The sequence below is a fragment of the Entelurus aequoreus genome, linkage group LG03 (genome assembly GCF_033978785.1).
Source record: "Entelurus aequoreus isolate RoL-2023_Sb linkage group LG03, RoL_Eaeq_v1.1, whole genome shotgun sequence".
In the NCBI taxonomy this organism is placed as follows: Eukaryota; Metazoa; Chordata; class Actinopteri; order Syngnathiformes; family Syngnathidae; genus Entelurus; species Entelurus aequoreus.
In genome coordinates this window covers 91,260,838-91,277,018 of record NC_084733.1, presented here as the reverse complement: position 1 = coordinate 91,277,018, position 16,181 = coordinate 91,260,838, and the positions used below count along the sequence as shown (strand labels likewise).

Here is a 16,181-nt window from a genome sequence, read left to right as displayed (position 1 = left end):
TTTGGGTGGTCAGACTGTGTTGTAGTCCAGTATTTGGGTGGTCAGACTGTGTTGTAGTCCAGTATTTGGGTGGTCAGACTGCGTTGTAGTCCAGTATTTGGGTGGTCAGACTGCGTTGTAGTCCAGTATTTGGGTGGTCAGACTGCGTTGTAGTCCAGTATTTGGGTGGTCAGACTGCGTTGTAGTCCAGTATTTGGGTGGTCAGACTGCGTTGTAGTCCAGTATTTGGGTGGTCAGACTGCGTTGTAGTCCAGTATTTGGGTGGTCAGACTGTGTTGTAGTCCAGTATTTGGGTGGTCAGACTGCGTTGTAGTCCAGTATTTGGGTGGTCAGACTGCGTTGTAGTCCAGTATTTGGGTGGTCAGACTGCGTTGTAGTCCAGTATTTGGGTGGTCAGACTGTGTTGTAGTCCAGTATTTGGGTGGTCAGACTGCGTTGTAGTCCAGTATTTGGGTGGTCAGACTGCGTTGTAGTCCAGTATTTGGGTGGTCAGACTGTGCTGTAGTCCAGTATTTGGGTGGTCTTCAGTCCATCAGCTGGCACCCGTCAGCCGGAGGGTCCAGGCCCACTGACAGGGCATCTGGCTGAAGGACAGCTGGGGCAAGATGACCCGCAGTCCTGCGGCCTTGGTGGGCTCCCACTGCAGGGGGCCGTGCCCCAAGAGCGCCACCTTTTGACCAAAACAAACATGAAGGACATTTTACTTATTTTCCCATTAATAGCCTTTTTTTTCTTCCTTCTTTCTTCTGCCCGGCAACAGAAATCCAAAACGTCCTTGTTGGCGGTGGTTATTTTTAGTCCTGGCAAAGACGCCCCCTGGTGGACACATTCTACAGTGCAGTTCTGATGGGTGATGTTGTTCATCTCAGCACATTTATAGAATACAATGAGTCTCAGTAATAAAGAGTCCAATCATCTTACCTGAGTGTGTCCAGGTGTGACCTCAGGTTCACTCAGGATTAAAGCGCCATCTTGGGGCCACGAGAGGAAAATGGCAAAGATGAGCTCTTCCCTCGGTCTGGACGTGTACCTGGAGAACCTTTATTTATTTTACTGTAGAACCTTTATTTATTTCTTCTATTTTTAACACCTTTATTCACTTAAACTCCTGCTTCTTCATTATTTTTTTCCACGCCCCCTTAGGGGACATGATTTTTTCACACCCCCCTAAATTGAAATACGTTTGAGAACCTGAGAGTATTAATTTTATTTATCCATTCAAACTACTCTATAAATAAACATGCCACCTAGCTGAATATATGTGTATTATTTTCTCACGCCCCCCTAAATTGAAATACGATTGAGAACCTGATAATATTAATTTTATTCATCCATACAAACTATAAATTGTTGGCACCAGCACCTACATGCCACCTAGGTGAATATATGTGTATTGTTTTCTCACGCCCCCCCCCCCCCCACACCCCTAAATTGAAATACGATTTAGAACCTGATAATATTAATTTTTATTCATTCATACAAACTACTCTATAAATAAACATGCCACCTAGCTGAATATGTGTGTATTGTTTTCTCACGCCCCCCCCCCCCCCCCCATAAATTGAAATACGATTGAGAACCTGATAACATTAATCTTATTCATCCATACAAACTATAAATTGTTGGCACCAGCACCTACATACCACCTAGCTGAATATATGTGTATTGTTTTCTCACGCCCCCCCCCTTAATTGAAATACGATTGAAAAACCTGATAATATTAATTTTATTCATCCATACAAACTACTCTATAAATTGTTGGCACCAGCACCTACATGCCACCTAGCTGAATATATGTGTATTGTTTTCTCACGCCCCCCCTTAATTGAAATACGATTGAAAAACCTGTTAAAAAATAAATTTTATTCATCCATACAAACTACTCTATAAATTGTTGGCACCAGCACCTACATGCCACCTAGCTGAATATATGTGTATTTTTTTCTCCCGCCCCTCACCCCCCTAAATTGAAATACGTTTTAAAACCTGATAATATTAATTTTATTCATCCATACAAACTACTTTATAAATAAAAATGCCACCTAGCTGAATATATATATGGTTTTCTCACGCCCCCCCCTTGACACCTTATCATGCCCGCTCCATTATATTTAAATGTAAAAAAAATTATTCATACAAAGGACTTTGAGTTGCTGGCACCAGCACCTACATGCCACCTAGCTGAATATATGTGTATTGTTTTCTCACGCCCCCCCTAAATTGAAGTACGATTGAAAAACCTGATAATATTAATTTTATTCATCCATAAAAACTACTCTATAAATTGCTGGCACCAGCACCTACATGCCACCTAGCTGAATATATGTGTATTGTTTTCTCACGCCCCCCCTAAATTGAAATACCATTGAAAAACCTGTTAAAAAATTAATTTTATTCATCCATACAAACTACTCTATAAATTGTTGGCACCAGCACCTACATGCCACCTAGCTGAATATATGTGTATTGTTTTCTCACGCCCCCCCTAAATTGAAATACAATTGAGAACCTGATAAAATTAATTTTATTAATCCATACAAACTACTCTATAAATTGTTGGCACCAGCACCTACATGCCACCTAGCTGAATATATGTGCATTGTTTTCTCACGCCCCCCCCTAAATTGAAATACGATTGAAAAACCTGATAATATTAATTTTATTCATCCATACAAACTATAAATTGCTGGCACCCGCACCTACATGCCACCTAGCTGAATATATGTGTATTGTTTTCTCACGCCCCCCCCACCCCCCTAAATTGAAATACGTTTTAAAACCTGATAATATTAATTTTATTCATCCATACAAACTACTCTATAAATAAAAATGCCATCTAGCTGAATATATATATGGTTTTCTCACGCCCCCCCTTGACACCTTATCATGCCCGCCCCATTATATTTAAATGTAAAAACATTTATTCATACAAAGGACTTTGAGTTGCTGGCACCAGCACCTACATGCCACCTAGCTGAATATATGTGTATTGTTTTCTCACGCCCCCCCCTAAATTGAAATACGATTGAAAAACCTGATAATATTAATTTTATTCATCCATAAAAACTACTCTATAAATTGCTGGCACCAGCACCTACATGCCACCTAGCTGAATATATGTGTATTGTTTTCTCACGCCCCCCCATAAATTTAAATACGATTGAAAAACCTGATAATATTAATTTTATTCATCCATACAAACTACTCTATAAATTGTTGGCACCAGCACCTACATGCCACCTAGCTGAATATATGTGTATTGTTTTCTCACGCCCCCCCTAAATTGAAATACGATTGAAAAACCTGATATTAATTTTATTCATCCATACAAACTACTCTATAAATTGTTGGCACCAGCACCTACATGCCACCTAGCTGAATATATGTGTATTGTTTTCTCACGCCCCCCCCCCCCACCCCCCTAAATTGAAATACGATTGAAAAACCTGATAATATTAATTTTATTCATCCATACAAACTACTCTATAAATAAAAATGCCACCTAGCTGAATATGTATATGGTTTTCTCACGCCCCCCCTTGACACCTTATCATGCCCGCCCCATTATATTTAAATGTAAAAAAAATTATTCATACAAAGGACTTTGAGTTGCTGGCACCAGCACCTACATGCCACCTAGCTGAATATATGTGTATTTTTTTCTCACGCCCCCCCCCTAAATTGAAATACAATTGAAAAAACTGATAATATTAATTTTATTCATCCATACAAAGGACTTTTGAGTTGCTGGCACCAGCACCTACATGCCACCTAGCTGAATATATGTGTATTGTTTTCTCACGCCCCCCCTAAATTGAAATACGATTGAAAAACCTGATAATATTAATTTTATTCATCCATACAAACTACTCTATAAATTGCTGGCACCAGCACCTACATGCCACCTAGCTGAATATATGTGTATTGTTTTCTCACGCCCCCCCACCCCCCTAAATTGAAATACGTTTTAAAACCTGATAATATTAATTTTATTCATCCTTACAAACTACTCTATAAATAAAAATGCCACCTAGCTGAATATGTATATGGTTTTCTCACGCCCCCCCTTGACACCTTATCATGCCCGCCCCATTATATTTAAATGTAAAAAAATGTATTCATACAAAGGACTTTGAGTTGCTGGCACCAGCACCTACATGCCACCTAGCTGAATATATGTGTATTGTTTTCTCACGCCCCCCCCTAAATTGAAATACAATTGAAAAAACTGATAATATTAATTTTATTCATCCATACAAACTACTCTATAAATTGCTGGCACCAGCACCTACATGCCACCTAGCTGAATATATGTGTATTGTTTTCTCACGCCCCCCATAAATTGAAATGCGATTGAAAAACCTGATAATATTAATTTTATTCATCCATACAAACTACTCTATAAATTGTTGGCACCAGCACCTACATGCCACCTAGCTGAATATATGTCTATTGTTTTCTCACGCCCCCCCGTAATTGAAATACGATTGAAAAACCTGTTAAAAAATTAATTTTATTCATCCATACAAACTACTCTATAAATTGTTGGCACCAGCACCTACATGCCACCTAGCTGAATATATGTGTATTGTTTTCTCACGCCCCCCCCTAAATTGAAATACGATTGAGAACCTGATGATATTATTTTATTTATCCATACAAACTACTCTATAAATCGCTGGCACCAGCACCTACATGCCACCTAGCTGAATATATGTGTATTGTTTTCTCACGCCCCCCCTAAATTGAAATACGATTGAAAAACCTGATAATATTAATTTTATTCATCCATACAAACTACTCTATAAATTGCTGGCACCAGCACCTACATGCCACCTAGCTGAATATATGTGTATTGTTTTCTCACGCCCCCCCCCCCCCCTAAATTGAAATACGATTTAGAACCTGATAATATTAATTGTATTCATTCATACAAACTACTCTATAAATAAACATGCCACCTAGCTGAATATGTGTATTGTTTTCTCACGCCCCCCCGATACCTTATCATGCCCGCCCCATTATATTTAAAAATAAAACATGTTATCCATACAAAGGACTTTGAGTTTCTGGCACCAGCACCTACATGCCACCTAGCTGAATATATGTGTATTGTTTTCTCACGCCCCCCCTAAATTGAAATACGATTGAAAAACCTGATAATATTAATATTATTCATCCATACAAACTACTCTATAAATTGTTGGCACCAGCACCTACATGCCACCTAGCTGAATATATGTGTATTGTTTTCTCACGCCCCCCTGACACTTTATTATGCCTGCCCCATTATATTAAAAAAACAACCTATTTTTGGTACTAAAAGTGTAGCCATCCCCTAGATGGCATAATGGCACATTCCTGGAGGGACTGACTGTATTACTTACAAGACGTTACTTGCACAAAATGACTTATTGCTGAGTCTGCATTTAATTCAGGGGCCAAACGGGCCACCTTTACGTGTCCCCTGGTCAGGTTCCTGGCCTTTACATTGGAGCATTGACTGTACTTGCAAAGTGCGTGTAGGTACCAGACGCCGGGCGTGACGCTGTCGTTCTGAGCCCGCCAGGCGCTGCTGTTGTAGATGGCCTCGCCGTTGACCCCCAGCCACCGGCCCATCTGACGCAGGCGCTCCTCCAAGATGGGCGCGATCCTTCCGTCCAGCGTGGGGCCCACGTTCATCAGCAGGTTCCCGCCGCAGGACACGGTTTCTACTAAGGACTGCGACACACACACACACACACACACACACACATTTTGTATTTGTTACATTCTTGAGACCTGAGAAAAATGCCTCCCTCTTTAGGACCAGCCTTTCTAGATATATAAAGAAGTGTATTTACAACATTAATAATATATACATACTATGCACATATAAAAAAGCTTGTTGTGAAAAATGAGTTGGAATTTCACAAGAAAAAGGTCACAATTTCACAAGAAAAACTTAGAATTTTGGCAGTGTTATAATAAAAGTCGTCATTCAAGTCAAAACATTACAAGAAAAAATGAACATTTGTGCAATATTATGATAAAAGTTGGAATTTTACTCAATAACAGTCGCAGTTTTACAAGAAAAAGCTTAATATGTTGGCAATTTTATGAAAAGAGTCGTCATTTTACTCGACAAAAGTCACAATTTTCTAAGAAAACTTTAACATTTTGGCAATATTATAATAAAAATCTGACTTTACTTGGCGCAGTTATGACAAAAGTCAAAAAATTTCACTATTTTACAAGAACAACAAAATAATTGGCAATATTGTGATAAAAGTCAGAATTTTATACGACAAATGTCACCATTTTGCATTAAAAATAGAGATGTCCGATAATATCGGTCTGCCGATATTATCGGCCGATAAATGCGTTAAAATGTAATATCGGAAATTATCGGTATCGATCTTTTTATTATCAGTATCGTTTTTTTTATTTATTTATTTATTTTTTATTAAATCCACATAAAAAACACAAGATACACTTACAATTAGTGCACCAACCCAAAAAACCTCCCTCCCCCATTTACACTCATTCACACAAAAGGGTTGTTTCTTTCTGTTATTAATATTCTGCTTCCTACATTATATATCAATATATATCAATACAGTCTGCAAGGGATACAGTCCGTAAGCACACATGATTGTGCGTGCTGCTGCTCCACTAATAGTATTAACCTTTAACAGTTAATTTTACAAATTTTAATTAATTACTAGTTTCTATGTAACTGTTTTTATATTGTTTTACTTTCTTTTTTATTCAAGAAAATGTTTTTAATTTATTTATCTTATTTAATTCATTTTTTAAAAAAGTACCTTATCTTCACCATACCTGGTTGTCCAAATTAGGCATAATAATGTGTTAATTCCACGACTGTATATATCGGTTGATATCGGTATCGGTTGATATCGGTATCGGTAATTAAAGAGTTGGACAATATCGGCATATCGGATATCGGCAAAAAGCCATTATCGGACATCCCTAATTAAAAAGTAATAATTTTACATAAAAAAGTAATAATTTTACATAAAAAACTAATAGTTTTGCATAAAAAGTTATAATTTTATGAGAATATATTGCAATATTACAGAAACAGAAAGAATATTCCCAATTTTATAAGAAAAAAGTCGACACATTGTGAGAAAAAGACGTAAAATGTAATGTAATTTTAATTTTTTGTTTTTTTAATCTTCATTATTTACTTCAAGTTATTACAGTATATCTCTATATACATATTTATTTTATTTTTTTAATAAATTGTGGCCAAAGGGGGTGCATTTCAATTACCGGTACTTACACACACATGTTGTTTCATATGTTGACCAGAGGGGGAGCACTTTTAAAAGCGACACAGTCAATTTGAAAAATCCCTCTTTAGGACCACCCTCATTTTGATAGATCTCACATGAGACCTTCTCTAATTAGACGCAATGTTATTTCTCTATTGGGACCATGACTTATGTCCTAACTTGTTCACACCTCCTCATATGGAAGATACTTTTCCTTGTTGAAATACAAGAACACACACACAAAAGACAGTGCAGGTGCTGCTGCGCTCTACTCAGCATGACGACGGCGTCCTTACCGCCACGAGCTGCTCGATGGCGAGGTAGTCGCTGAGCGGGGCGTTGCGTCTGTAGCCCCATGACTTGCGGTCGATGGTCATGCAGTTCTCCCACTTGTGCGCCAGCAAGTGGCCCGGCTGGTAGCGGTCGGAGCAGGTGTAGTAGCCGCCGTGCTTGCAGATGGAGCCGCGACCCCAGCGGTCGTTTGTCACCACCGTGTCCCGGACTGGACTGGAGGACAAACAAACAAAATAGTTTAAAAGGGACACGTGTTGTGTACTTTAAACTAGGGCTGGGCGATACGGCTGAAAACTGTATTAAGTCTTTTATCGGTTAATATAAAAAATGATTGATAATTTTTATGACCTATAAGGAGAAAAAATATCTTATTTGAAATGTAACTTCCTCTGATTTAATCCCCTCAGATATCAAGGCAGGAAAACAATCAAACAATGTAAACAAAATTGTAAAATCACATTGAACACTTAATAAGATCTTAAAATGACGGTGCAAAAAATAAGGAATATGTAAGAAATGTTGAATAAAGTGTAAGAAAATAGTGTGGAAAGTGTAAACATAGAGAAACCTGAGAAGAACTATTTTCTGCAGGTTTAGAGCCAGGAAATAACGGCTGTGTAACATTATTTTGCCCTGTTATTTTTATTTAACTATGGAAAGGAATTTGTGCTATGCAGTAATTATTTAAACATTATTATTATATCGGGCAACATTGAAAATTGATATTTTTATGACCTATGGAAAATAAGGAGCTTGATAAAAAAATATATTTTATTTGAAATGTAACTTCCTCGGATTATAAGCACTCAGCTATCAAGGCAGAAAGGAAATGTCAACAATTTAAATAAATTGTAAAATCACATTGAACACTTAACACTAAGCTCTTAAAATGAAGGTACAAAAATAGGGAAAATGTAAAAAAATATTAATAAAGTTTAAGTAAATAGTGTAAACATAGAGAAACCTGAGAAGAACTATTTTCTGCAGGTTTAGAGCCAGGAAATAACGGCTGTGTAACATTATTTTGCCCTGTTATTCTTATTTAACTATGGAAAGGAATTTGTGCTATGCAGTAATTATTTAAACATTATTATTATACCGGGGGATATTGATAATTATTGATATATTTATGACCTATGGAAAATAAGGAGCTTGATAAAAAATATATTTTATTTGAAATGTAACTTCCTCGGATTATAAGCACTCAGCTATCAAGGCAGAAAGGAAATGTCAACACAAGCATGAAAAACACTCAAACAATGTAAACAAAACTGTAAAATCACATTGAACACTTAACAATAAGATCTTAAAATGAAGGTGCAAACATAAGGAATTTGTAAAAAATGTTGAATAAAGTGTAAGAAAATAGTGTGAAAATGTAAACATAGAGAAACCTGAGAAGAACTATTTTCTGCAGGTTTAGAGCCAGGAAATAACGACTGTGTAACATTATTTTGCCCTGTTATTCTTATTTAACTATGGCAGGGGTCGGCAACCCAAAATGTTGAAAGAGCCATATTTGGACCAAAAATACAAAAACAAATCTGTCTGGAGCCGGAAAAAATTAAAAGCCATATTACATACAGATAGTGTGTCATGAGATATAAATTGAATTAAGAGGACTTAAAGGAAACTAAATGAGCTCAAATATAGCTACAAATGAGGCTTAATGATGCAATATGTACATATAGCTAGCCTAAATAGCATGTTAGCATCGATTAGCTTGCAGTCATGCAGTGACCAAATATGTCTGATTAGCACTCCACACAAGTCAATAACATCGACAAAACTCACCTTTGTGCATTCACGCACAACGTTAAAAGTTTGGTGGACAAAATGAGACAGAAAAAGAAGCGACATAAAACACGTCCTAGAAAGTCGGAGAAAGTGCTACATGTAAACAAACTAAGGTGAGTTCAAGGACCGCCAAAAGTAGTAGGACAAAACGGCGCTCGCCAAATACTCGAATCAGTGAAGCATGTTTAATATAACAGTGTGCTTTATAGCAATTAGGGAGGTTTGTGTCATGTTTGTCCTCCTACAGTAACCATATTAAAACAAAAAATATATTTTTTCCCCTCATTTTTTTCCATTTTTCATACATTTTTGAAAAAGCTCCAGAGAGCCACTAGGGCGGCGCTATTGAGCCGCATAGGGCCGCGGGTTGCCAACCCCTAAACTATGGAAAGGAATTTGTGCTATGCAGTAATTATTTAAACATTAATGTATCGGGCGATATTGATAATTATTGATATTTTTATGACCTATGGAAAATAAGGAGCTTGATAAAAAATATATTATACTTCCTCTGATTTTGCTATCAAGGCAGAAAGGAAAGGAAATGTCAACACAAGCATGAAAAACACTCAAATAAAGTGAACACAATTTTAAAATCACATTGAACACTTAATAAGATCTTAAAATGAAGGTGCAAACATAAGGAATTTGTAAGAAATGTTGAATAAAGTGTAAGAAAATAGTGTGGAAAGTGTAAACATAGAGAAACCTGAGAAGAACTATTTTCTGCAGGTTTAGAGCCAGGAAATAACGGCTGTGTAACATTATTTTGCCCTGTTATTCTTATTTAACTATGGAAAGGAATTTGTGCTATGCAGTAATTATTTAAACATTATTATTATTATATCAGGCGATATTGATCATTATTTATATTTTTATGACCTATGGAAAATAAGGATCTTGATAAAAAAATATATTATACTTCCTCTGATTAATAATCTCCTCAGCTATCAAGGCAGAAAGGAAATGAAATGTCAACACAAGCATGAAAAACACTCAAATAAAGTGGACAAAATTGTAAAATCACATTGAACACTTAATAAGATCTTAAAATGAAGGTGCAAACATAGGGAATATGTAAGAAATGTTGAATAAAGTGTAATAAAATAGTGTGAAAATGTAAACATAGAGAAACCTGAGAAGAACTATTTTCTGCAGGTTTAGAGCCAGGAAATAATGGCTGTGTAACATTATTTTGCCCTGTTATTCTTATTTAACTATGGAAAGGAATTTGTGCTATGCAGTAATTATTTAAACATTATTATTATATCGGGCAATATTGATAATTATTGATGTTTTTATGACCTATGGAAAATAAGGCGCTTGATAAAAAATATATTTTATTTGAAATGTAACTTCCTCGGATTATAATCCTCTCAACTATCAAGGCAGAAAGGAAATGTCAACAATTTAAATAAATTGTAAAATCACATTGAACACTTAACCATAAGCTCTTAAAATGAAGGTACAAAAATAGGGAAAATTTTAAAAAAAAATTAATAAAGTTTAAGAAAATAGTGTAAACAGAGAAACCTGAGAAGAACTATTTTCTGCAGGTTTAGAGCCAGGAAATAACGGCTGTGTAACATTATTTTGCCCTGTTATTTTTATTTAACTATGGAAAGGAATTTGTGCTATGCAGTAATTATTTAAACATTATTATTATATCAGGCGATATTGATAAGTATTGATATATTTATGACCTATGGAAAATAAGCAGCTTGATAAAAAATATAATTTATTTGAAATGTAACTTCCTCATATTATAATCCCCTCAGCTATAAAGGCAGAAAGGAAATGTCAACAATTTAAATAAATTGTAAAATCACATTGAACACTTAGCAATAAGCTCTTCAAATGAAGGTACAAAAATAGGGAAAATTAAAAAAAATATTAATAAAGTTTAAGAAAATAGTGTAAACATAGAGAAACCTGAGAAGAACTATTTTCTGCAGGTTTAGAGCCAGGAAATAACGGCTGTGTAACATTATTTTGCCCTGTTATTCTTATTTAACTATGGAAAGGAATTTGTGCTATGCAATAATTATTTAAACATTATTATTATACCGGGCGATATTGATAATTATTGATGTTTTTATGACCTATGGAAAATAAGGAGCTTGATAAAAATATATATTTTATTTGAAATGTAAATTCCTCGGATTATATTCCCCTCAGCTATCAAGGCAGAAAGGAAATGTCAACAATTTAAATAAATTGTAAAATCACATTGAACACTTAGCAATAAGCTCTTCAAATGAAGGTACAAATATAGGGAAAATTTAAAAAAATATTAATAAAGTTTAAGAAAATAGTGTAAACATAGAGAAACCTAAGAAGAACTATTTTCTGCAGGTTTAGAGCCAGGAAATAACGGCTGTGTAACATTATTTTGCCCTTTTATTCTTATTTAACTATGGAAAGGAATTTGTGCTATGCAGTAATTATTTAAACATTATTATTATACCGGGCGATATTGATAATTATTGATATTTTTATGACCTATGGAAAATAAGGAGCTTGATAAAAATATATTTTATTTGAAATGTAACTTCCTTCTCAGCTTTAAAGCCAGAAAGGAAATGTCAACACAAGCATGAAAAACACTCAAACAATGTAAACAAAACGCATCGACTACGTGTATCAGCATATAAATCGATATCGCTTTATCGCCCAGCCCCACTTGAAACGCTACCTGTCGTTGTAGAGCCAGGCTAGGAATCCGGTGCTGTTCCAGTACTGGTCCGGCCCGTCCCCGTCCCCGTCAGACCACAGCACGTCCGGCTTGTACTTGACCACCAGCTCGTAAAGCTCCGGAAGACTTTTCAAGACGGGGAAGTGGTTGGTGGTGAAGTTGTTGGCGGCGTCCATCTCGAAGAGCGGATTGAACCACTCGAACAGCGAGTGGTAGAGGCCCAGGCGCAGGTCGCTGTTGTCCCGCAGGGCGCCGGCCACCTCCGCCACCAGATCCCGCTTGGGTCCGACGTCCACGGCGTTCCAGTTCCAGGAGGTGCTGGAGCCCCACAGCGTGAAACCTGGCGATGGCAGCACTCGTTACAAGTCGGTATCGACGCGTGTGTGCGTCAACAGACCTTCGTGGTGTTTGGTGGTCAGGACGATGTACTTGGCGCCCGACGAGGCGAAGATGTCCGTCCATTCTTTGGCGTCGAAGAACTCGGCGGTGAATTGTGGAGCAAAGTCTTGGTACTTAAAGTCGGGGGGGTAATTTTTCTGCATGAAGTCAACATACGGCTTCTTTTTCGCACCTTGCCAGTACCACCTGCACCAGAAGGAAACACAATTCTAGTATTGTGTTGGAAGTCATCTATGTTCATACTTTTCTCAATAAAGGGGACCACAAGCGTTTTGTATATCTTTAATCCTATTGGCTGCCTCTTACAAGCGCTTTTTATATCTTTAATCCTATTGGCTGCCTCCTACAAGCGTTTTTTATATCTTTAATCCTATTGGCTGCCTCTTACAAGCGCTTTTTATATTTTTAATCCTATTGGCTGCCTCTTACAAGCGCTTTTTATATATTTAATCCTATTGGCTGCCTCTTACAAGCGCTTTTTATATCTTTAATCCTATTGGCTGCCTCTTACAAGCATTTGTTATATCTTTAATCCTATTGGCTGCCTCTTACAAGCGTTTTGTATATCTTTAATCCTATTGGCTGCCTCTTACAAGCGCTTTTTATATCTTTAATCCTATTGGCTGCCTCTTACAAGCGTTTTTTATATCTTTAATCCTGTTGGCTGCCTCTTACAAGCGTTTTTTATATCTTTAATCCTGTTGGCTGCCTCTTACAAGCGTTTTTTATATCTTTAATCCTATTGGCTGCCTCTTACAAGCGTTTTGTATATCTTTAATCCTATTGGCTGCCTCTTACAAGCGTTTTGTATATCTTTAATCCTATTGGCTGCCTCTTACAAGCGTTTTTATATATCTTTAATCCTATTGGCTGCCTCTTACAAGCGTTTTTATATATCTTTAATCCTATTGGCTGCCTCTTACAAGCGTTTTTTTATACCTTTAATCCTATTGGCTGCCTCTTACAAGCGTTTTTTTAATATCTTTAATCCTATTGGCTGCCTCTTACAAGCGTTTTTTATATATCTTTAATCCTATTGGCTGCCTCTTACAAGCGTTTTTTATATATCTTTAATCCTATTGGCTGCCTCTTACAAGCGTATTTTATATCTTTAATCCTATTGGCTGCCTCTTACATGCCTTTTTATACCTTTAATCCTATTGGCTGCCTCTTACAAGCGTTTTTTTAATATCTTTAATCATATTGGCTGCCTCTTACAAGCGTTTTTTATATTTTTAATCCTATTGGCTGCCTCTTACAAGCGTATTTTATATCTTTAATCCTATTGGCTGCCTCTTACATGCCTTTTTATACCTTTAATCCTATTGGCTGCCTCTTACAAGCGTTTTTTAAATATCTTTAATCATATTGGCTGCCTCCTACAAGCGTTTTTTATATTTTTAATCCTATTGGCTACCTCTTACAAGCATTTTTTTTATATCTTTAATCCTATTGGCTGCCTCCTACAAGCGTTTTTTTTATATCTTTAATCCTATTGGCTAACTCTTACAAGCATTTTTTTTATATCTTTAATCCTATTGGCTGCCTCCTACAAGCGTTTTTTTATATCTTTAATCCTATTGGCTGCCTCTTACAAGCGTTTTTTATATCTTTAATCCTGTTGGCTGCCTCTTACAAGCGTTTTTTATATCTTTAATCCTATTGGCTGCCTCTTACAAGCGTTTTTTTTATATCTTTAATCCTATTGGCTGCCTCCTACAAGCGTTTTTTATATCTTTAATCCTATTGGCTGCCTCCTACAAGCGTTTTTTATATCTTTAATCCTATTGGCTGCCTCTTACAAGCGTTTTTTATATCTTTAATCCTATTGGCTGCCTCTTACAAGCGTTTTTTATATCTTTAATCCTATTGGCTGCCTCTTACAAGCGTTTTTTATATCTTTAATCCTTTGGCTGTCTCTTACAAGCGTTTTTATATATCTTTAATCCTACTGGCTGCCTCTTACAAGCGTTTTTTATATCTTTAATCCTATTGGCTGCCTCTTACAAGCATTTTTTATATCTTTAATCCTATTGGCTGCCTCTTAAAAGCTTTTTTTATATCTTTAATCCTATTGGCTGCCTCTTACAAGCGTTTTGTATATCTTTAATCCTATTGGCTGCCTCTTACAAGAGTTTTTTTATATCTTTAATCCTATTGGCTGCCTCCTACAAGCGTTTTTTATATCTTTAATCCTATTGGCTGCCTCTTACAAGCGTTTTTTATATCTTTAATCCTATTGGCTGCCTCTTACAAGCGTATTTTATATCTTTAATCCTATTGGCTGCCTCTTACAAGCGTTTTTTTATATATATAATCCTATTGGCTGCCTCTTACAAGCGTATTTTATATCTTTAATCCTATTGGCTGCCTCTTACAAGCGTATTTTATATCTTTAATCCTATTGACTGCCTCTTACAAGCGTTTTTTATATCTTTAATCCTATTGGCTGCCTCTTACAAGAATTTGTTATATCTTTAATCCTATTGGCTGCCTCTTACAAGCATTTGTTATATCTTTAATCCTATTGGCTGCCTCTTACAAGCGTTTTTTTATATCTTTAATCCTATTGGCTGCCTCTTACAAGTGGTTTTTTATATCTTTAATCCTATTGACTGCCTCTTACAAGCGTTTTTTATATCTTTAATCCTATTGGCTGCCTCTTACACGCGTTTTTAAAGAAATATATATGTGTTCTAGCCTCTCTTAAATATGTTCTAAGCGTGTGTTGGCCTCACCAGAACCACTCGCTGCCGAAGCTGGGCACAGAGAAGACCCCCCAGTGGATGAAGATGCCGAACTTGGCCTGGTCGTACCAGCCTGGCAGCGGCCTGGAGTCGATGGACTCCCAGTTCGGTTGGTACTTCGCTGCGGTGCCGCAGGTGCACAGCAGGCAGACGAGAAGAACAAGAATCTCCACGCCAAAGACCGCCATGTGATGTAATGTTATAAAATAATTTCAAATTCGGTCCTAAAAGTACATTTGAAGCCGTTCGCGTTCATCGCGACACTTCCGTAAACAACAGACAAGGAAGTTGGTTGATTACGTAAAAAAGTGGGTAGGCTTGTTATTATGTCGACTGGTTTGCGGAAGTGACTTTGACCGCAGCACCGCCCCCGCGGGTGACTCCCGTCATGTTATCAGGTGCTCTGCGTACGCACGTCTCGCTTCCCGGAAGTTGTGTTTGCTATCTTTTTTTGTTTAAGAACTGTTATTTGTCTAAGAGATCAAATTTGGTATTTTCATAAACGACTGTAACATAGAAATGTTTGTCAACATTTTAAATTTTATTTCAATTTGGCCTGCCTTACTTACATAAATGTCGATTTATGAAAGTAAGGCCTACATTTTCTAATTGGCTTAATGGTTTACAATCAAATCTTGGAGAATGATTAGGAGTACAAAAGCCCTTAAATTGATATCTTTGTTAAAAACATTTAAAGTGATTTAGGTAGCCCTTTTTTTCATATTTTTTATAATTATTATTTATTAATATTTAATACTCTATCTGTATTTGCTTTTGTTTTCTTTCCTTGACATGTTTCGCTGATGTTGAAATTGCCTTGACTTTTGTGTGCATTATAAATGTATATTTGTTGTTCAATAAAAATAAAAAAATAAAAACAAACTGTTATTTGTCTCTTTTAAATTTCTACTACCTCTGTTATTATTTCTTACATGTCTAATAAGGAAATAGCCTTAATTGTTGTATATT

General features: G+C 36.4%; 1 protein-coding gene across 1 annotated transcript; it reads right to left on the bottom strand.

The window, feature by feature from the left end:
* Window positions 1-253: 253 nt before the first annotated feature.
* On the bottom strand, window positions 254-15,542 carry LOC133645866 (plasma alpha-L-fucosidase-like). Its single transcript, XM_062040784.1, has 7 exons — window positions 15,204-15,542; window positions 12,464-12,651; window positions 12,067-12,406; window positions 7,577-7,787; window positions 5,531-5,721; window positions 922-1,030; window positions 254-670 (listed from the first exon to the last, which is right to left on the bottom strand). Exons 1-7 carry the CDS (start codon window positions 15,398-15,400, stop codon window positions 533-535), a joined length of 1,374 nt encoding a protein of 457 aa, XP_061896768.1. The 5' UTR covers window positions 15,401-15,542; the 3' UTR covers window positions 254-532.
* Between the last annotated feature and the right edge of the window lie 639 nt (window positions 15,543-16,181).